The sequence below is a fragment of the Mirounga leonina genome, unplaced genomic scaffold, assembly GCF_011800145.1.
Source record: "Mirounga leonina isolate KUSES-001 unplaced genomic scaffold, KU_Mleo_1.0 Mir_418, whole genome shotgun sequence".
NCBI classification, from domain to species: Eukaryota; Metazoa; Chordata; class Mammalia; order Carnivora; family Phocidae; genus Mirounga; species Mirounga leonina.
Genome location: NW_023270739.1, coordinates 14,890,294 through 14,911,413, shown reverse-complemented (window position 1 = coordinate 14,911,413; position 21,120 = coordinate 14,890,294). Strand labels below are relative to the sequence as shown.

The 21,120-nt window shown below is 45.0% G+C and overlaps 1 protein-coding gene across 1 annotated transcript in view; it reads left to right on the top strand.

Annotated features, from left to right (window-relative positions):
• The window catches only part of STAB2 (stabilin 2), a 144,726-nt gene that overhangs the window by 22,062 nt on the left and 101,544 nt on the right, over positions 1–21,120 (top strand). The window contains exons 6-10 of the mRNA XM_034987711.1: positions 5,999–6,094; positions 11,418–11,543; positions 12,453–12,649; positions 14,475–14,608; positions 20,316–20,449. Of these exons, the coding sequence (XP_034843602.1) occupies positions 5,999–6,094; positions 11,418–11,543; positions 12,453–12,649; positions 14,475–14,608; positions 20,316–20,449 (687 nt within the window). The remainder of the gene's footprint in view (positions 1–5,998; positions 6,095–11,417; positions 11,544–12,452; positions 12,650–14,474; positions 14,609–20,315; positions 20,450–21,120) is intronic.

Below are 21,120 nucleotides of genomic sequence, written 5' to 3'. Positions count from 1 at the left end.
CTACCTTAGTTCTGGCTTTTATGGAAAAGCCAAATTTGGTAGACCCTGCTTTGATTCAAATATTTTTTGCATTAAAACCTATGCCCATACATTGACATCTCACCCCCATAAATAGTTATCTGTTATAACTTATAACTTATAACTATAAAGTTATCTGTAATAACTTTGACCTGCAACAGCGGAGACATTGTCTCCTAATCCATGGTTCCTTGAAGGCAGGTACTGACATGTCTTTCTCCCCAGTACCTCCCACAGTGCTGCCTGCATGCGAGACACACACTGCACTTCTGTTGGCTGGATGAATAAGTGAGTGAGTGAGTGAATGAGTGTATGAATGAATGAACGAATGATCAAATTCACTCCAGCCATGTTGTCCTGACCCACAAGCTTGATTTTGAGAGGCACCATGTGCAGAGAATTAGAGCTTTGGCTTACGCTCAGACTGGGCTTCAGCCCTAGGAACCTTCAGTTTACCCAGCACATGCTCTGCCTTGTCTTCATCTGTAAAAATAGAAACAATATTGTCTCCTTAATGTTATTATGAGGATTTAGTGAGATCATCAGTGCACAATAAATGTTAGCAATTATTAGTAGTAGTACCTAGGATTCCCTAGTGGCCCCCAATCTTATGTTTTTGTTCATCCACCACGCTATGGAAGATGATTTCATAAGGGTGTTGGCAAAAACAAGTTGAAAACAGATGTTGGTATTCAGTGTGTTTTTAACATTGTATGTTGTATTAAAGGACATGTCTCCCAAATTGGCCCTTTCCTACCATAATCCTAGGATCTGAATCACATATTTTAAATAAATATTGAAATGGAAAGAAAAAAAGGACAGCATCCAACACTGTTTACTTACCAAAAAAGCCAAGTACAGCTGGGGGATGAAAATTTGGAAAGAAGATGAATCCATGTTGCCTCCAAGAAATTAGTGCCAGTTGGTGATAAGCACAGATATACAAGGAGACTCTACACATTTCTAAATAAAGAAAGTATCCTCCCTTCACACTTGTTTGTGCCATGGAGAAAGGGCAAGTGAAAGGGAGAAAGGTGGATTAGAAACCTAAATTTTTAAGTAAGAAACCTAAACTAAGACTCAGGAGAGAAAACTCCAAGCTCTAGTTTCCAATCAATAGAACATTGGGAGATGATGGAATGTCCTGAATCTGTACCATCCAAGCAGAAGCCTGGTGCTCAGTGGTGGGACACATGTGGCCACTGAGCACCTGAAATACAGCTAGTGCAACTGAAGAACTGAACTTTAAATCTTAGTTCATGTCACTCAACTTAAATTTAAATAGCCGCATGTGGCTGGTTTCCTCCATATTGGAGAGCGCAGCTCTAGAACATAATGGTTAGGAGAGCAGGCTTTGAAGTCAGACTGGCCTGAGTATGTAACCAACCCCACTTGCTGTGTGACCTGAGGCAAGCTATTCAGCCTCTCTAAACCCTGCCATCTATAAAACAGGAATAATACCTGCCTGTGGGATTGACATTGTAGCAAAGCTCTGAGCAGCAGGTCACAAGCATTCACTCGATGGAAGCATATAGTCAGTGAGGACAAAATCAGTCCAATGGTAAGCAAGCCATGCATGGATGGTGGATGGATGGATGGTGGTTGGATGGCTGACTGGCTGGCTGGTTGGCTGGCTGGCTGGCTTTTCCATTAGCAAAGACGAGAGAAACTTGCGATCTTTTTCAGCTGGGCCTCCACTGGGTGCCAGTGTGGTTTCATCCAGTGAGGCACTGGTCCCACGGAGGTGGCAATTCTGCCCGTAAGTAGGACAGCTCTATTAGCTGTAGTTTATTTTTAACATTGACTTTAACCTGCTGCCAGAGCATTCTCCTGCCCTGCTGTGGATTAGTTTCGAAATGATTTAGAGTTGCATTGCCAAGGGTTTTCGTCTCTGCTGCCAATGCCCTCGCCTGCTCTGTGCCTCATTCCTGGTTAGGGCAGAATGCAAAGCCCACTGTCTCTGACATGACTCTTAAATCAATCCCACAGTTGTGTCTCATTAATAACAGTAACTAGCATTTGCTGAGCACCCGCTGTGCACCAAGCAGCGTGCAAAGTTTGACAGGCATGATCTCTTTGGATCCTCACAACTCTGCAAGCTGGGTTCCTCATGTTACGGATAAAGAAGCAGAGAAGTTTCTCAAGGTCAAGCAGTTATTTCGGGGATAGTAGCAGAATTTGACTCCAAATATCTGACTCCAGAGCCTGGGCACCCGAACACTGCACTGTTCTGCGCCTGATGAGCACCCACCGTACATTAGACCCCTGACAAATGATAGGATGCTAAAAAGGAGACAGATTAGTTCCCCAAGGAGCTGGAAATGCAGGAGACAATTACGATCCAGGGTGCACAGCACACACAGGATGCTATGGGAACAGGAGAGGGAGAAGCTCCCTCTGCCAAGGGGCATAGCACTGGGGGTTTCGGGCACTGTCCCTCTGACCCAAATGGCCATGGCTTTGACCTCTTTAAAGTCACACGCCCCCAAGTTTGTTTGTGTGTGTCTCTAGAGACTTGCTGACACCAGTTCAACAAACTCCAAGGGCTCCTTAAAAGACATCGCAGAATCCCTCCACAACTCGTTTCTCCTTCCCAAGGGCACTTTCTCAGCCGTGGCTGGTGACCCTGCAATAGGTATCAGGTGCTCCCAAAGGCTGTCCGTGCCGGGTCAGTTAATCCAGTACAGTGTCTGTACCAGAACACAGGACACAGGGAGAGGCTCATACCACACGGCCTGGAGGGAAGCTTGATGGCAAGGACAGCTCTTACAGTTAGCATTGAAGTTGGGAGCCGGGGCTGCGTCACATTCACTTCCCTCTTCTGCCTCCTCGCCCTCTTCTGTTGGCTACATGACACTTAGGAACTTGAACCTCCGAGTCCAGCTCCTCACCCTGCCATCTATAAAACAGGAATAATACCTGCCTGTGGGATTGACATTGTAGCAAAGCTCTGAGCAGCAGGTCACAAGCACTCACTCGATGGAAGCATATAGTCAGTGAGGACAAAATCAGTCCAATGGTAAGCAAGCCATGCATGGATGGTGGATGGATGGATGGTGGTTGGATGGCTGACTGGCTGGCTGGTTGGCTGGCTGGCTGGCTTTTCCATTAGCAAAGACGAGAGAAACTTGCAATTGAATTGTCCTTGAATTTAGGTATTGTGAACTACTCATATTCGTATACCCAGTGCCTCCTACAGTGACTGCCACTAGGTAGGAACTGGGTAGATATTTTTTTAATTGAATTGAATTGACCCTTCTCTACCGAAACATAATACGCCCCCTCCGCACCCCAGTTACCTCCACGACCAATCTGACTCCTCCCTGGAGCTCCCGTTCCAACAGTTACAGCCACAGGCGAACGTCAAAGTGCTTTGTTAAAATAGCAAGAACGGCATGTCCGTTTTGGAAGTGAGGATGACAACCGCAAGTCCGGTTTAAACTTTCACGTTATTTGTATGAATACTTGAGCTGGATGTCTCCCACGTTTCATAGGGAACACAAGGTTCATGAGCTCTACCGCACCGAGTGCAGTGAGCATCAGAGGAGATAATGTGGGTAAAGCATGTGGCAAAATGCCTGATGGATAGTAAGTGCTCAATAAAGGGAAGTGCAGGGCCAGTGCTAGGATGAGGTGAGGGAGGGACATGCCTTGGGCACCAAATTTAAGGAGGCATCAGAAACTCAGTAGTCAAGGTAAGGCGTTTCTTTCTTAGCGAAGACCCTCGCAACAAAGGGCCACAAACAGGAGGCTTCAACAACAAGGATTTGGGGTCTCAGTTCTGGAAGCTAGAAATCCAAAATCAACGTGTGGGCAGGGCCAGGCTCCTTTCGAGTGCTCTGGGGAGGGCCCTTCGATCCCCTCGAAGCTCCTGGTCGGGCAGGCTTTCCCCACTCTAATCTGTGCGTGGTGTCCTCACGTCTGTGTCCTCCCCTCTTCTTAGAACGACCAGTCATATTGGGCGAAGGCCCCAGTAGGACCTCAGCTTAACTAATTGCATCTGCAATGCCTGTTTCCAAATAAGGTGACTCCGAGGGACGAAGAGTTAGGACTTCAATGTATCTTTCTGAGGGACAAAATTCAACCCATTACAATCACGTTTTTAAGTTCTTGAGTAAAACATCCAAATATCAAAGAGAGGCAGGATCCACCTCTGCACTGGAGCTACCTTGCCTCATTCTGTCCACCCCCTGCGCTGCCTCCCCCTCCTCTCCCTGTATCCTGCCTCCCCCTTCTCACTTTAATTCTGGCCCTGCAGGATGCTGTCTGATTGATGATGTAGTTGTGCTGTTATGGGTATTGCGATAAGGCAACAAAAAAGATGTTGTAGGGAAATACAGGGAGGAGGGAGGCCTCCCAAGGGATTCCAGGCATGGAAGTGTGCAATGCAGGAGGTGGGTCTCTCCTAGGCCAGCCCCACCCAACTATTCCTGGCCAGCTCCCATCACCATTGATCTATCACACTGCATTGTGATGAGCTGCCTTTTCCTACCATTAGACATAGAGGGCACGGACTTTGTCTTGTTTCTCTTTAGGTCATTAATCCCAAGCACAGCACCCTGAATATGAGAGATGTTCAATACGTATTTGGAAGGAAGGAAGGTAAACTAATGAGTCATCCCTTGTGCTTAGAACCTAAGATGTATAAAATGAAGCAGCGGAAAATGAAAAGTAAAAAGGTTGGAATCAGATTGGATAGAGCCTTGTTTGCCAAGGAGAGGGATTTGGATTTCATTTGGTCAGCAATTGGTGGTCACTGAGATATTTTGGAGAAGATCACCTGCCATTACTGGTCAAACGAAATGGATGGAACAGAGAGGTGAGAACTTGGACAGCAAGGCCAGATAAAATGCTATTGCAACAGTCCAGGCAAAACATGACAGGCACCTGAAGGAGAACAGTTCCGATGGATATGAAGAGCAGGGGATCGAGGTGGGACATATAACAAAGAATTCAAAGGATTTGATGTCTTACTAGATGTTTGAAATACTTTCTTAATCCTTGCTTTTCCAATATTTGGTTAGGTTTTTAAGCAAGTGGATGTTCTTAATTATGTTTCACTTGAGTTAATATTAAATTGGCTGACAGGCACTGAACACATGTGTGGTAGGCAGAAGAATGTCCCTGCAAAGAAGTCCATATCCTCAGCCCTGGAACTTGTAAATATGTTAGGCTACATGGCAAAGGAGAATTAAGGTAATTAAATTAAGATAATAAATTTGTGTTGTTTTAAGTCACAATTAAGTTGTGGTAATTTGTTACAGCAGGAAAAGGAAACCAATACAGTATGTCGCACAGAGGGCTGGGCCGAGGGTGCTGGTGACCCAGCCAGATCGTAAGTCTTGCTACAAGTGAGCTGCAGACCGAGTGCTAAAGAACTGACCATTTATTTCAAATGCCCTTCACTTGTCATTCCTGAAATGACCTCTCAGTGGGCTAAAAAGATATCTATTTCAAGCTAAAAGACATGGCATAGTTCTTCTCTGCCCTTTCAGATTTCTTTTTTATACTTGAAGGTCCCCATCATTCAGGAGGTAGGATTTATTCCCAACAGACAGTAGATTTCCACCACCAACAGTGATTGAGTCAGTGGTGGCTTTTCTCTGTTAAACATGACAGGCATATAAAAAACATTAAGTTAATTCTTTTCTTGAGGCATCCAAAGATGAAGTAACTAGTTTAAAAGTAGAGAAAAGCACTCCAGTGCACTCCAACGCCCCAATACATGATCTCACCCAGCTGTAGAAATCCCAGGAGGTAGGTATCACTATCCTCATGTTGCACGTAAATACATTGGAGCTAATAAAAGAAAAATGAAGCCAAGATCCAAACCAGGGTCTCTAGGACTTCAAACCCTTGGTTCCTCCCATCTATCTCCTCGTGCAGATCCTCAACAAAAACTATCTCAAAGCATTACTCCTCCAGAATCTTCAGAAGTCTATATCAGGTAATGAAAAAAGTCCCCGTTTTCTGTCTGCAGTGTGCAGCTGTGTGCACGGAGTGTGCAACAGTGGGATAGACGGCGATGGAACCTGTGAATGCTACTCTGCGTATGCTGGCCCCAGCTGTGACAAGCGTAAGTCCTGCCGCTTCCTTAATGCCCCACCAGACCGGACAGGCACAGATGGATGCCTTTCAACTTTGTGTTCACATACCAGGGCTCCGCGTGGGTGAGGCACCATCAGATATTTTCCCGGGAGAAAACCAAAAATTAAAAAGGGCGAGAAATGAAAGGAGATGATGGGAGGGGAGGAGAAGGGGAGGAGAAGGGAGGGAAGAGATGGCATAGAAGAGGAAGTCATGGGAGGTTTGGAAGCAATGTACCGACATAGCTATGATTTAGGAAGGTCAAGCTGGCAGCGGTGCGAAGGATAGAATAGAGAAAGTTGGAAAACCAGCTGAGGCCATGGCAACAAGTCAGCCACCCAGGAAGGGGGGCAAGGCATGTTTTCAAGTTCATGTCTCAAGGACAGAACACATGCACAGGACATGGAGGTTCACTAAGGCTAAGCAATTCACCAGAGGTCACAAAACTACCAAATAGAAGAGCTGGAACTCAAATCATTTGAAATTCTTTAAATGCTCTATCACACTGGGTCCAAGCATGAGATAGGAACCACAGAGTGATTGAAACAAGGGAAATCTAATAGAATTAGCGAGCTATGATAGGAGAGTGGCTATAAAAGCACAAAGTGAACTCTAGGGCTGCTGGGGCATAACAGAGGAAACTTGGATAGGGGTGACCATCCCCAAGGCTGAGTTCAAACCTTGTTGGAGAAGGGCTGGTGGCAGGCCCCTGGGTAGAGGAGAAGTTTGCTGTTTGCCCAAGCCAGCATGGGACCACACTCATCCGGCAGGCAGGCAACAATGCTCCAGGGCGCGGATGAGCCAAGGCTAGGGGTGAGCAAGCACACAGAGGGAGCTGGAGGGCTGGGGGTGCCAAACTTGGAGTGTGCAACATCTGTGTGTGGAAAGGGCTGTGGGAAGGTGGTCACTGGGTCCCAGCTGAGCATGCGAGGTCACAAATAGACTGTGCACTCTGAGTGATGGCTGAAGCAGAGCATCACTGAGTGTCCTCACACGCCCGCCCCACTAACTGTACAGCAGTGGAAAGCAAACACGGCAGAAACACAACACTGCACAAAGGAAGCACGAGACGAGCCCCTTTCCCCTGCAGTGGCCACCCAGACCCCCCTACTGGCCAAGCTTCATATATTACTATAAAGGAGAAAGAGAATCCAGTCCATTATCAAAGAGCAGGTAATGAAGGGTGAATTTGGAGCTTAGCCATTAAGAAACTGGACGTTCTTCCTGTGACACTAGCCTCACTTAACTTATCCTCTGGATTTTACTCTTCTGATCTGTAAAATGAAGGGATTGGACAAGATTCAAATTCAACAAATTCAAACTCATTTGATGGAAAGTCACTGTGGGGCTATGCACAGTGAGGAGGATGAATAAAACACAGCCTTCTTCCTGTGGAGGAGACAGGCATGCAAATGACTGATTCAAATCAACAGCAGAATGAAACTCAGGTGGAGAGGATAACCCCTTCTGTAGACCTCAGTCAGCCTCCTTCCCTGGCCACTCCTATCATTGCCCAGCAGACTCATGAGCAAAGACCTCTTTAATAAGACAGCATACCCAGCCCAGAAGCCAGCCTAATGGAGAACACGGACAGATTTGCCTCCAAATGACAAAATAATTCTGCTGAGTCAAAAGATAAATGATAGACTGGAACAAAATATTTACAACCCACATGGCAGAAAAGTTTTCATAATAATATGAACCCAATTTTAAAATTTGCCGAAGCTTCTTCTCAGGAGAAGAAATAAAAACTAGCCAACAAGCTACTTGCTTAACCCATGCAGAAATGCCAATGAATCACAGGTTAATTTAAAACTATGACGAAGTGATATTTTAAAGGTTTGGAGGTTTGGTTTTGGTTTGGTTTGGGGTTTGTTTTTTGCTATGTTACACAGATTGCAAAGATAGATAATACCTACCTGTGGGTAACAGAAAAATTACAGTACAGTCAATGGGGAAATGAATTGCTACAACCTATGAGGGAAATTTAGCTATTAAATTTTTTAAAGTATGCTTACAGTTTTCCGCCATAGCCCCCATTCTAGGTGTTTACCTGGAGAAAGAGAGAAGCAGGCACCAGTAGGTAAAAATATATGTACAAAGAAATTCATGACAGTATAGTTTGTAAGAACAACACGAGCTAGACACAACTTGAATGTCCATCAGTAAGAAATGGTTGAGTGAATTGTAGCACATCCTACTCCCGTTAGGATAACGCCAGCCACTGCAAGAACCAAACACAAAAATCCAACGGCTTAACACTAAGATTCCAAAACTGTACGAAGGCATCCCCCAAGCTACCACACCAAACTCACAAGGGTGTCATGGGATATTTTAAACTTTTGAGGGAGGCAGCGATACATCCGTATAATACTGCAGAAATTGCTAGCTTGAGTTAGTTCACAATTTCAACATTATCAACATTATCCCTTTCAATGATATCATCCTTACAAAGCTGTGTTTTCAGTGGTTGCTAAGATAAAAAGCAAGTAATCATGCAAAAATCCTTTCGAATGGAATGAGGGAGGGAGTCTCCAATCTGATTCCAAGGTTTAAGACATTGGGCAGTGTCCAAAAAGCTCACACATTCCACTTATAAGTAAATATGGTTATTTAAGAATGAAGTAAAAATATTTCTCTTTATACCAACCACATTACTTTTTCAAATTGTTACTGAGGTCTCATGACACACTTACTGAATTCCTTGGTTCTAACAACTTAATAAATGGACCTGGTGGATATTTCTTTTAGACTGGGGCACCATGAAAACATTAAGACACTAAGCACCATGACCCGGGAATTTGGGGAACCTCTAGCTTAACATAACAGAGGTATAATTCTTACTCATGTACAGTCCTGTATGGGTGTTCATGGTTGACGCCAGCTTCCCACCACATGGTGATTAAGGATCCAGATCTTTCTATTTTGTGCCTCTGCCATTCTGTAGCACCTCAGAGTGCTCTGCTTTGAGCCATGGAAGGAAGAAGAGAGGATGGAGAAGCCCCTGCTTATGAAATCCAGAATGACACATCCAACTTCCTCTCAATATTCCATCGATGTAAAGTCGTCACATGACCCCACCTAGACACAAAGAGCGGTTGGAAATGTAATCCTTGAAAGGGCAGCCACTTTCTGGCAATGATTCTACTTTATGGAAAGTTGGGGGGTTGTTCTCTACATTTGGTTCAACTAGCCACAGTTGGGGACAATTCTCCATGAGTATCTCATATTTGTATGCTTCTTGAGTGCAGCTCACTGACTGCTCTTTGTTCCAACATCTTGTCAAGGATGTTTATATTGCAAACAGCCTCGGAAGATGTAGAGTCTCCCTTGGGAACCAAGTGTAGGCATGCATACTGCCTGTTCGAGTTATCAATGGATTACCTTTCAGCTCAAAACTCATCTTTTTTGCCTCTTCTGTGATAATGGAGGGGAATTTGTAAATATTTCTCATTTGCCAGCCAGCAAGATGTAAAATCTTATGAATCGAGGGTGCTGGAGGGACACTGAAGAAGGAAGGTTTATCTCTTCCTGTTTCTGCTTTCGCCCACTCACCAGGGCCCTAAAGAACTTGGGTTTTCTCCACTGCTCAGCCCTCCACAGCTTCTCCAGTGCTAAGACCCTGCAGGGCCCAGCTTCCTCCAGTGTTTGCCTACTGTGTACCTTGTCTAATGCTTGACTCAAGTGGCGTCAGCATAGCCAGGAGCCCCAGACTCCACAGACCTGTGTCCCACCACACAGAGTTATGCTTGCTGTTCAGTATGCCTTCTCCTCTGGGCTATGCTCACCAAGGGCCCTGCAGGGTTGGCCATCTGGAGAGCCAGCCATGCTCCCCTCTCTCCCACACGGCTGGCCCCTGTAGCTGCCCTGGTCCCAGCCACACACAGAAGTATACTACCCTTCCGAGGGGGTAGCTTCTCAGCTTCCAGTTCTGGTAGCACCCAGTGGCAAGCAGCTTCCCCGGGCACCAAATGAACCCTCAGGCTTGGCATCTCCTTGTGGATGACCTTCTTTAGAATTCTTTTTAACTCTCATGAGTTTTCTGCCGATAATTCTTTACACTAAAACATTCCCTGTTCAAATAATTGTGTATGTTAAAAAAAAGAAGAAGATAGGAAGGGAAAAATGAAGGGGGGAAAATCGGAGGGGGAGACAAACCATGAGAGACTTTGGACTCTGAGGAACAAACTGAGGGTTCTAGAGGGGAGGGGGTGGGGGATGGGTTAGCCTGGTGATGGGTATTAAAGAGGGCACATATTGAATGGAGCACTGGGTGTTATACGCAAACAATGAATCATGGAACACCACATCAAAAACTAATGATGTAATGTATGGTGACTAACATAACATAATAAAATAAAATAAAATAAAATAAAATAATTGTGTGGTTTTGTCTCTTGCCTGGGCCCTAAATAATACATTGCCTATTATTTAAAAAAACAAAAAAACAAAAACTTAGGTTCCCTAAGATTGGGGCTCCTCCCCTGTAATGGAATCCACTGCAGCCCCTCTCTGCATTGCTCCAGGGAACTTGGGGCTTAGAAGAACTGGTGCAAAAATGCCACCACTCTGGCCACTACTCTTGATGTGAGTCATAAACTGTCCTTCACCTCCAACCCAGGAGTCTCATAGCTTCTACCAGCATCCATGGAACTGTATTAGCCCAACTTCTTAGCTTTGCACATTGGATAATATGTCAGATTCCTTGTAGTTTTTGACAAACACCTGTGCCCCCCTAGATCATGAAGTATACACAGTTATTAGAGTTTCAATAAGGACGCCTGGGTGGCTCAGTCGTTAAGCGTCTGCCTTCAGCTCAGGTCATGATCCCAGGGTCCTGGGATCAAGCCCCACATCCGGCTCCCTGTTTAGCTGGAAGCCGGCTTCTCCCTCTCCCACTCCCCCTGCTTCTGTTCCCTCTCTCGCTGTGTCTCTCTCTGTCAAATAAATAAAATCTTTAAAAAAAAAGAGATTAAAATAGATCTTTAAAAACCTCCATAATATATTGTTAAATTAAAAATCAAGTTGCTAAATACCTTCACAGGATTCTATTTTGTTTAAAAAAATCATCTAAATAAATTTATAAGTGAATGTAGTATATTGACTGTTGATATTATTTACTTTGGGAGTGAAATGGAAGAATGAGAATCAGAAAACGGTTAATTTTTACCTTATACATCCTTTGTTTTTTGAATTGTCACAGTGAGTCTTTTTTAATTACATTTTTTAATCACAAAGAACACTGCATTGGTTGAGTTTTTTAGAATCAGTTATTCTACTAATGTGGGTATCTCAACAATCTTGCTTTGCAGCCATCCCTGAATGTGCAGCCTTGCTCTGCCCCGAAAATTCCAGATGCTCACCTTCCAGCCAAGATGAAACGAAACTGGAATGCAAATGCCTTCCCAATTACCAAGGCGATGGCCACTACTGCGAGCGTGAGTCGAATTTAGATCCTGCTAGCTCATTAATTGAGACGTTTAAGTTACTCAACAGAAAAAATAAAACAAAACCTCACAACCTCTCTAATATTAACACAATGGCACTTCAATTTATCTCTGTGTTAAGTTGAATGAGATATATAACAAGTGGCGAACACATGCTCATCCATGATGGCTTTTCAATAAATGGGCACTCACTCCTTCTATTATCAAAGCACATAAATAGATTTTTACACATAGTTTTATATCAACTGTACTGCTGTTAGGATAAAATACAGTCTTTCTTTCCTTTCCTTTTTTTATTTAAATTCAATTAGCCAAGGTATTAGTTTTTGATATAATGTCCACTGATTCATTAGTTGAATTAAAGAGGGCATGTGATATGATGAGCACTGGCTGTTATATTTCCTTTCCTTTCCATGCTCATGCGCTTTGGGAGAGATTGTGATGTGTATTGGTTATGAACATGAACTCTGGAGGCAGACTGCCAGCTTTCATATCCCAGATCTGCTTATTACTATATACATGACCTTGGACAAATTCTTTAACTTGCTTGTGCCTCCATTTTCCTATCTATCAAACGGGGATAATAATGGCTCCTTCCTTACAGAGTTGTTGTAAGGATTAACTGAGTTAACGTATGGCAAATGCTTAGACAGGGTCAGTACCTATTATAAATACCACAAGCATTAGTGCTTTCTTTCATGCTATTTTATATTTAAATCCACACATAACATGACATAGTAATATATCAACACAGTATTTGTAGTTATAATCTCTGACAGCCATATATAAATCTGTTCAACAGGTGGGGGACATCAGGTGAACTGTTTATTACTCTCTCTTAAAACTATCAAATTGCCTGTGCAACTTTGATGAGCTCATACCCTGTCATTGCCTTTCAAGCCATCAACCCATGTTTACAAGCAATCTGTCATCCTCATGCTCATTGCACGTACCTGGGACCGAATCAGCACAGTTGCACATGCCAAGAAGGCTACCACGGGGATGGCCAAGTGTGCTTACCAGTAGACCCCTGCCAGACTCACTACGGAAATTGCCCTACAGAGTCTACAGTGTGCATATATGATGGGCCCGGACAGGTGAGAACATGGTGCATGGAACTAGGGTGTCTAGAAGTAGGACAGCCCACCAAAGCTAAAACCGTGCCATGGGTATCACTTGCCTGCTAGGTTCTCCCACTTTGCCCTTTCAATGCTCAATTTGGGCTGCCTCTCCAGGTATACCTCCCTGAGCTCAGGGCTAACCTCAATGTGCCCCTCCCCAGTCCATCCTCTGAACTCACACTTTCCCAGCACCCCCAGGGAAAACATAACTGTCCTATGTTCTCTTGTGTCCTGGTCCTCAAGGGTAATTGACAAAATATATACACAACTCAAATTAGATTAACAAATTAACTGTTAACGAAGTCTTGGGTGAAAAGGTCATTGACTTTCACCTACAATCCTCTATGCCGTCTCATGTCTTTTCAAGGTGAGAGAGGACTCTTAGAACTAAAAATATTCTGTCCCAAAGAGATGAGCCCTGATAAAATGTCAGGCAACCCTGACAGATTGTAGGGAGCAGTGAGGCTATTCTGGGCTGAGACCCTGTCCCTCTAAATCACATCATGACCTTGACTGGTAAAAAACAGCCAGGTCCAGAGACCTTTGCTGAGGAATCCAGTTGAAAGAGCCCTTTCACCAATACCTCATTCATCCATCAACTATTTAGTGGGTGCCCACTGCATCCATACCTGTGCATCAAGCTCAGTGGAGGAAATCTCTCTGTACAGAAGGATATTGCTGCCCTGGTAGGAGGAAAGGCTTCTGTGCCTGGCCCAACCAGAGTCATGTGTCCCCAGCGATCCAATCACCCCGAGGCAATGCTCGGGGAGTTCCCTGCAGAGAATCCACCCAATCTTATCTTCCGGGGAAAAAAAATGTATATCACACACTATTTCTACTATTAATGTCTGAGGTGGGTTTGGAAAGAAATTCAAGGATCTGAGCCTCCATCCTCAAAATGAGGGCACTTATGGGAAAAGCCACATTAGACTCTGAGCCAAGGTCCCGGACCCTGGGAGTGGATTAAAAATAAATTTTGTCTCCAAAAAAAAATGGGAGAAACTCCCCATTATGCACACAGAGGCGGGGCATTCATTATTCCCATTATTCCAGAGGAGGGTTCCTCAACTTTTGACATTACCAGCATTTTGGACTGGAGAATCCTTGGTTGGGGGGGCGCTGTCCAGGGCATTGTAGGATGTTTAGCAGCATCCTTGGCCTCTCCCTCTCACTGCCCTCCTCTCCTGCTGTGACAATCAGAAATTTCTGTAGACATTGCCCAACGTACCTTAGGTTGAGACTCCCAGTTGAAAACTACTCTTTTAGAGCAATAACATCTCCCATCTGAGCCTCAGTCTCTACTCACCTGTAGACAATCTAAAACCAGGAATTATGGAGCCAGAAAGGCCTAGGGTTAAGAAATAAGAAAACTGAAACGGTGAACTTTACAAACAAGGTGTAATTTCCCTAAGGGTGAAATACATAGACATGATTCCCAATTCCGAACCCTTTGACAAATTTTTTTTTTAAAGATTTATTTATTTATTTATTTGAGAGAGAGAGAATGAGGGAGAGCGAGTACATGAGAGGGGGGAGGGTCAGAGGGAGAAGCAGGCTCCCTGCCGAACAGGGAGCCCGATGCGGGACTCGATCCTGGGACTCCAGGATCATGACCTGAGCCGAAGGCAGTCGCTCAACCAACGGAGCCACCCAGGCGCCCCTTTGACAAATTTTAATTGAAGCCCACACTTTGGACCTGCCCCAAGTTAGTTTTTATGGCAAAATACAGATGGATTCAAGAAGGATGTCAGCTTCTGTGACTAATGAGGACCCTTCGTTTTTCTCTCCTTGTCTTCTGAAGTCTCACTGTGAGTGTAAAGAACATTACCGCAATTACGTCCCTGGAGTGGGGTGCAGCGTGATCGATGTCTGTGAGTCTCGCAACCCCTGTCATAGGAACGCTAACTGCACTACCATCACACCAGGCCAACCCAAGTAAGTCTTTTCGGTTCTACCACCTGCTTTCCAAGTGGTGGCCAGTCAATGCTGTAAGTTCCTCTAAGGGCAGGCAATGTGTCTTATTCGGTCTTGTACCCACCCTCAGCCCCACCTTGCAGGATGCAAGGAGCATGGTAGTTACCCAATACATCTCTCTTTAATCACTGCATCATTCAACAATTGTTTCCTTTGTAATGACCATTAGAATGTGCTGAGGTATGGCTGTGGCCTGATAACTCGGTAGTAAGTGGTTAGAGCGTGGGAGAAGGAAACCACAGTTGCTGGGAAAACGAAGGTCTGCCGTGATGACAGGCATTTGACCTCGAATGTATATGCCTGTTTCCTCATTCATGAAATATTGCTTGCTAGTGCTGCCAAACAAGACTGGGGAAGGTGAATAAACACCAGTGGTGCTTCCTGGACTCCAGGTTTTAAGAGAAGGGACTTACCGAGAGTAAAAATATTTGTGTAAAAACTCCTGAGGCAAAGGCAGCTTGTGTGGTGGTAAGAAGATGGTATTTGGGGTGAAAGACCTGGGTCTGGGTCTCAGTACTTATATCTACCAGCTGAATGACCTTGGGAAAGTGACACCATCTCTCTGGTCTTGGTTTCTCCGTGTATGAAATGAGCACAGTGATGTCTACTTCACTATGTTATGAACATTAATGTGAAAGAATGTTCTAGAAACTACTATAGAGCTGTATTATGTTTTCATTAGTGGGTGAACTGAGGCTAGAACCCTAGTCTTTGACTCCCAGACCAAGGTTTCTACCTCTGTGTCACTTTCTGTTCTCATTGTCATCAGCATCTGTGAAGGACTCACGACCACTGTGAGCTCAAAACCATAGTAGACATTGAACCATGTAATTACTAACCAGTTTCTGTGCTTGCAGAGCCCCTTTTCATCTTCTTTGAAGTTTATTCTTTTTACAGTTGGGTCTCGAATGTGTGGATTTGCCCAGATAGGTTTCAGGACTGTCATGTTTTATCTGGGCAAATAAGTAGATCTGTACTCCCCGTGGGTAGAGTCAAGAGAGCTTGGATATCAGAACCCCTGGGTTCAAGTCCCAGCTCTGCCATTTGCCTTCACCTCTCTGAATTGTGTTTCCTCTGTCATAAAAGGAGAATTGTACCTCCCAGCAGACCTGTGACGAGGATTACATGAGAGTATATTCATCAGTCTCTGAGCAGAACCTGGCATATAGAAATCGCTCCACACGTGTGCATGCACATACCAGCACACCCCAGTCGTGCATGTAGGCACATCTGCACCCAACACATGTGTGTGTACAGCCTACACACATTTCGTCATTCTCTCAGAAAGTCTGAGTACAATACTTTAAACACTTTCTCTCCTTTGTATTTGAGAGGATAGAATAAAAAATGAAACAGGAAGGAACATCAGAATAATGCAAGTGGCATTAAAGCTTGTGTTTAGAATGTCAGTGGGGTACCACTTGATCCCCTTGATCCCCCTCCCCAAAAATGGACTGTCTGGGAAGGCTGGAAAGAGGATGACGTTAAAGACTGGCTACGTTACACTGATAATGGGGCCATCACTAACTTAGTGCAGGTAATTTACTTTACCTTGGATAAAGATTTATTTTGTTTACACCTCTTCAATATGGCAAGGAGCTTATGCAGAATATTCAAAATCATACTGCATTAGTCACAGAGGTCCACCCAATAAAGAAGAATGGGCTCAAACATGGGCTCTCTCACTCACCACCAGAGTGACCTTGGACAGGCCATGTAACTTTTGCTTCACCTGACAAGTCCACTAGAGACCAAGAGTATCTCCTTGGAAAGAGTGGAGTTGATGCTTATAAGCATCCTTTTAAGCTATAAGCTCCATGTTGATTATTACTAAGAAGAAAAAATAGCTTCCTGCCCTGCCCTGGGCACTGCGTTTTAGAGCTCCCCATTCTGGCCCTCCACCAGCTACCCCAGGGCAAGGGGTCTAAAGGAGTAAGGAGACATTCTCTCCCAGGGCCTGAGCCCCCCTCATAGACTATACTCAGGTCCCTCTGACTAAATGCCTTCAGACCAGCTTCCGGGACCAGCACAAGCTCTTCCTGGTACGATTCTCCCTAGGTTATGGCCAAGGGTTGTTTGCAGAGAGTGTGGATGAGCAACATCGTTTCCACCACTCCCATGAACACCCTCTTGGCTCTGGTTCCACCCACCTACTGTTCTTGAGACATGCCATGATGTTCCAGCTCCATACACTTGCACATGCTATTCCCCCTGCTTAGACCTCATTCTCTCCTCACCTCCTCTGAGTCAGGCTAGCATACTGATCCTTCACTGTTCATCACTTCTCAGCCTTTTGGCTAAGATCAAGTGATCCTTTACTGTTCAGCTGAAGTGTCTCCACCTCTAGGATGTCTCCCCTGTCCTCCGGGCCCACTCAGCGTCCCCCTGGTCTCCAGGAGCACCCTGGAATGTTTCTGTACATAGTACATGCATAGTTCAGTCGTGATGAGCACAAACACTGCCACCTACAGGCTGTGTGATCTTGAATGAGATACTTAACCTCTCTGTCCCGCTGTTTCTTCATCTAAAATGGGGCCAAAAACAGAACCCACCTCATAGGATTGTTGTATTAAATAAGACACCATAGTAAGGCCCCTAGCAAGGTAACTGGAATAGCAGCTATTAATAGATATTAGCTATTAGTATTACTGATCTCAATTCCCAATTAAAATGTAAGGCCTTGGGGGTCCATGTCTTATTCATATTTATTGCAACAACTCCTGTCACCCATTACAAAAATGACATGAGTGACACTTTGGAGGAACAAATGAATCAATGAAGGACTGAAATGAACAAGTGAACCAGTGAAGGAAGCAACTGTAGTAAGTCTTTTGGAACACCCTATAATTGCACTAAATCTCATCCAGCACTCTATGTAATTAATTCCATCCCACAACTTATAAAATGCCAGTGGCTTAAGGGTATTTTTAGAGCTGTAAGACAGCAAGAGACCTTCACTCTTAATAAAGAAGCAATTTACAGAAGGGGGCCCTGCTGTGAATATGCCACGGCCAGCTGAGAGCATTTAAGTCAGAAAACCATCTCATGAAATCTCAGACTCCGGACCAAGGTTTTAAACAACAATAAAAAGTATTTATATCCCATGCAGTCCATTCAGCAGCGTCACCATTAAAATATGATTCTCCTGCCATCCTGAGGCAAGATAAGTCAAGTCACTTTATACAAAACAGACTATTGGGTCTCATAACAACTTAGGGAAATTTTAGAGAGAAACATACTCAGCGGTTCGCACGAGTTACTTGCCTGGCTATTATCAGCTGTCTTCAAATGAAATGTATGTAATTTAGAAAAAGGACTATTGTATCGCTCTAAGAGTTACCAATCCGCCCTGCCCCCCACTCTGTGCTTCTCAAATTCACTATCCTGGAACACAGGACTTGCAGAGGAAGTTGATGTTTGAGTAGGAAACTGTTATTTGACTGTATTAAGTAGACTCTTGATTCACTGTTCGATCCACCTGAGTGATTCCTTATAACAAGGTTTCTCATGCTCAGCACTATTGACAATTGGGGCTGGAGAACACTTGGTCGTGGGGGCTGTCCCCTGCATTGCAGGGTGTCCAGCAGCATCCCTGGCCTCCACCCACTAGATGCCAGCAAGAGCTTCACCTTAGTTCTGACAGCCAAAAATATCTCCAGACATTCTCAAATGTCCCCAGGGTACTCCGATTGTTCTATAAAAAATTCCGAAGTCTCAATCAGTAAATGATCTGCCAATCATCCATCCAGCCGGGAAACTCATACGTATCCTAGAATTCTCTTAAGTGGTATTTTCTCCAAGAACACGTCCCATATTTCTCCAGGCACAATTAGTCCCTTCCTCCTCTGTGCCCCATAGCATCCTATTCAATCCTCCATCGTGGCTCCTTCCGGAACTTCAGCTGGGTGGTTATGGACTTGCTCTGCTCTATCCCGCCCCCACCCCCGCAGGACTGGTGGCGCTATTGCCTCCCTACCCTCTCCACCATCACCATCACCATCCTCGTCATCATCCTCATCATCTACCAAGTACTGAGCTTTTCCTATGTGTCTGTCACTGTACCAGCTGTTCTTCGTGCATCATCTCTTCCATCGATAACCCTAAAGGTATTAATAAACCCATTTCACAGATGAGGAGGCTGAGACTTTAGGAGGTCAAGTGGTCTTATCATGTTGCTCAAAATTGTTTGTTCTCAGGGCCATCTTCAGCATGTGAGACACTAAAAGGGCAAGATATCTGTTACCGTCACCTCTGTAGGCCTCCTCCCTGGCCAGCTTCCTAGAATTAAGTAGATACTTGGTAAATAATCAGTTCAGCAATTAGGTATCATCCTAAGTGCTGGGATATAATGAGGAAGGAGTGGGATGTAGGTTCTAGGAGAGCTTCCCATCCAGCAGAGGAGACAACACCTCAGGGGCTCATTTTGGTGCAGAGGGTTGTGATAGAGGGGGTACCCACAGGCTGCTCCTGTCAGGGAGAGTCAGGAGGCCAGGTAAGACTCCTTAGAGCAGGTCATGCCTGAGCAGGAGGTGAGGCCGGGAGACCATTCCTGGCAGGGCACATGGCCTGAGAAGGGCATCCCAGTCTCTAAAAAGGAAGGCAATTTGGGATTGCTGGAATTTGCAGCATGCAGCAGGAAGGAGACGTAAGCAAGTTCCCCCTTTGGGAGCCTTGCAGGCCATGCTAAGCACTTCAGACTTCTTCTGTAGATGAACAGAGTCCATGTCATTTTAAGCACAAAGGTGCCAGATTTCCCTGTTGGAGAGACCACTCAGAGGGTTGTGTGAAGAACCGATTTGAGGGGAAGGAAAGTAAGAGCAGAAAGGCCCGTTAGGAAGTCACCACAGCAATCCAGGCGGGGGTAATGAAACTCTGAAATGTTTGTTCAGGAAACGTGTTGAAAATATGTCTGTTTGCCATGGGACCATATTTGGAAAAAAACTGGACTCCTGAGTGTATAACTGTCCTTTGGAAGCCTCTCGTCGACGTGACTCATGTCTGCGGTATGGACGGCCACAGCCTCCCTGCAGCTCTCATCTCCACAGTGCCCCTCCCCTACCCGGTGTTTGGTTCTCCACTTATCCCAGGATCTTGTGCAAAGGCACCTTCCAAAGCACCTTGCCGGCTTCAACCGGCAGTCAGCTCATCTTTGCTAGGTAGCAGTGGTCTGCTTGAGCCAGAGCTCACCAAGTCGCAAAAGCTGATGGTTAAATTTTCACGATTTTGCAAGCTGATTGACATCACACTGGTAGTTTAAGATTGGCCAAGGTGGGAGTATGATCCATGGAAATTGGCAAAAGCTGAAAAGCAGAGCTCTGCCCTACTCCCTGCAGAGAGCTGGTTATTAAACATTTACCAGCACACCACTGCTGGTGAACCTTTAAACCTTGTCCTTAACTCTATTAGTCTTTTATGAAACTATTGTATAAAATCTCTGCAAATTCCATTATCTATATATTTACTGCAATTCAGTTGCCACTTATCATTCAACCGTTAATTACGTACCTGCCTGAACCACGCCCCCTGCTAGATCATGACATTAACATAGGGCATATATATGCACACGACCCTTGCCCTTACTCTGTTCTCAAATGAGGGAGTTGGACTGTAGGATCTCAACACTCAATGGCTCTAAGACCCTGAGAATGTGTTTTCACCCTCCCTGTAGATGCACTTGCCAGAAAGGTTACGTGGGTGATGGCTCAACATGTTATGGAAACATCATGGAGCGACTCAGAGAATTAAACAGTGAACCCAGAGGAAAATGGCAAGGAAGGCTGACCTCCTTCATCTGGCTCCTGGGTACGCGGCTACGGGTGCAGGTTTCCACATAAAGGGCAACCATCTTTCAGGCAAGGCATCTGCAAGACGCAATCATTCAGAAAGGGGTGGGCAGGGAGGAATCTATTGGAATCAGTCCCCTAGGGAGGCATCATGCAGGTGAGAGGGACAGAACAGGCAGCTGTTTCCAAGGAGACAAGGAGTTAGTGCCAAGCAGTCCAGCAATGCAACAGTTAGTAGGCAGAATGCTGAGGACAGGGTCCTGGGTCACTATAGATTAACAGGTCTGCAACAACGATGAAACAGGGCAGCTACTGATGTGAGGATGGAGACTATCCCTTTCCCTTACAGGTCTTCCAGGTATGAAGCGAGGTTGGCAGATAATACTGGGAATAGAGAGTGACTAAAACCTGGGGCTGTATCCATGCTCTGCAGTGGGTGCCACTGAATTTTGAGAATAGTTGGTGTGACCTTCTCACACACTGGTGGATGTTTAGCATCGTTGTCTTTCCCCCTCCCCCAACCACTAATCGTCTATAGTGACACCTCTTCTCCCAGCCCCTCAGGTGGGGTGACAATCTAAAAATGCCCTCGTCATTTCCAAAAGCCCTCTAGGGGTCATGACCCAGCACCCCCTTGAGAATGAAATATTACAGCTGATTGCAGCATTGGACAAGACTTTCAAAAATATA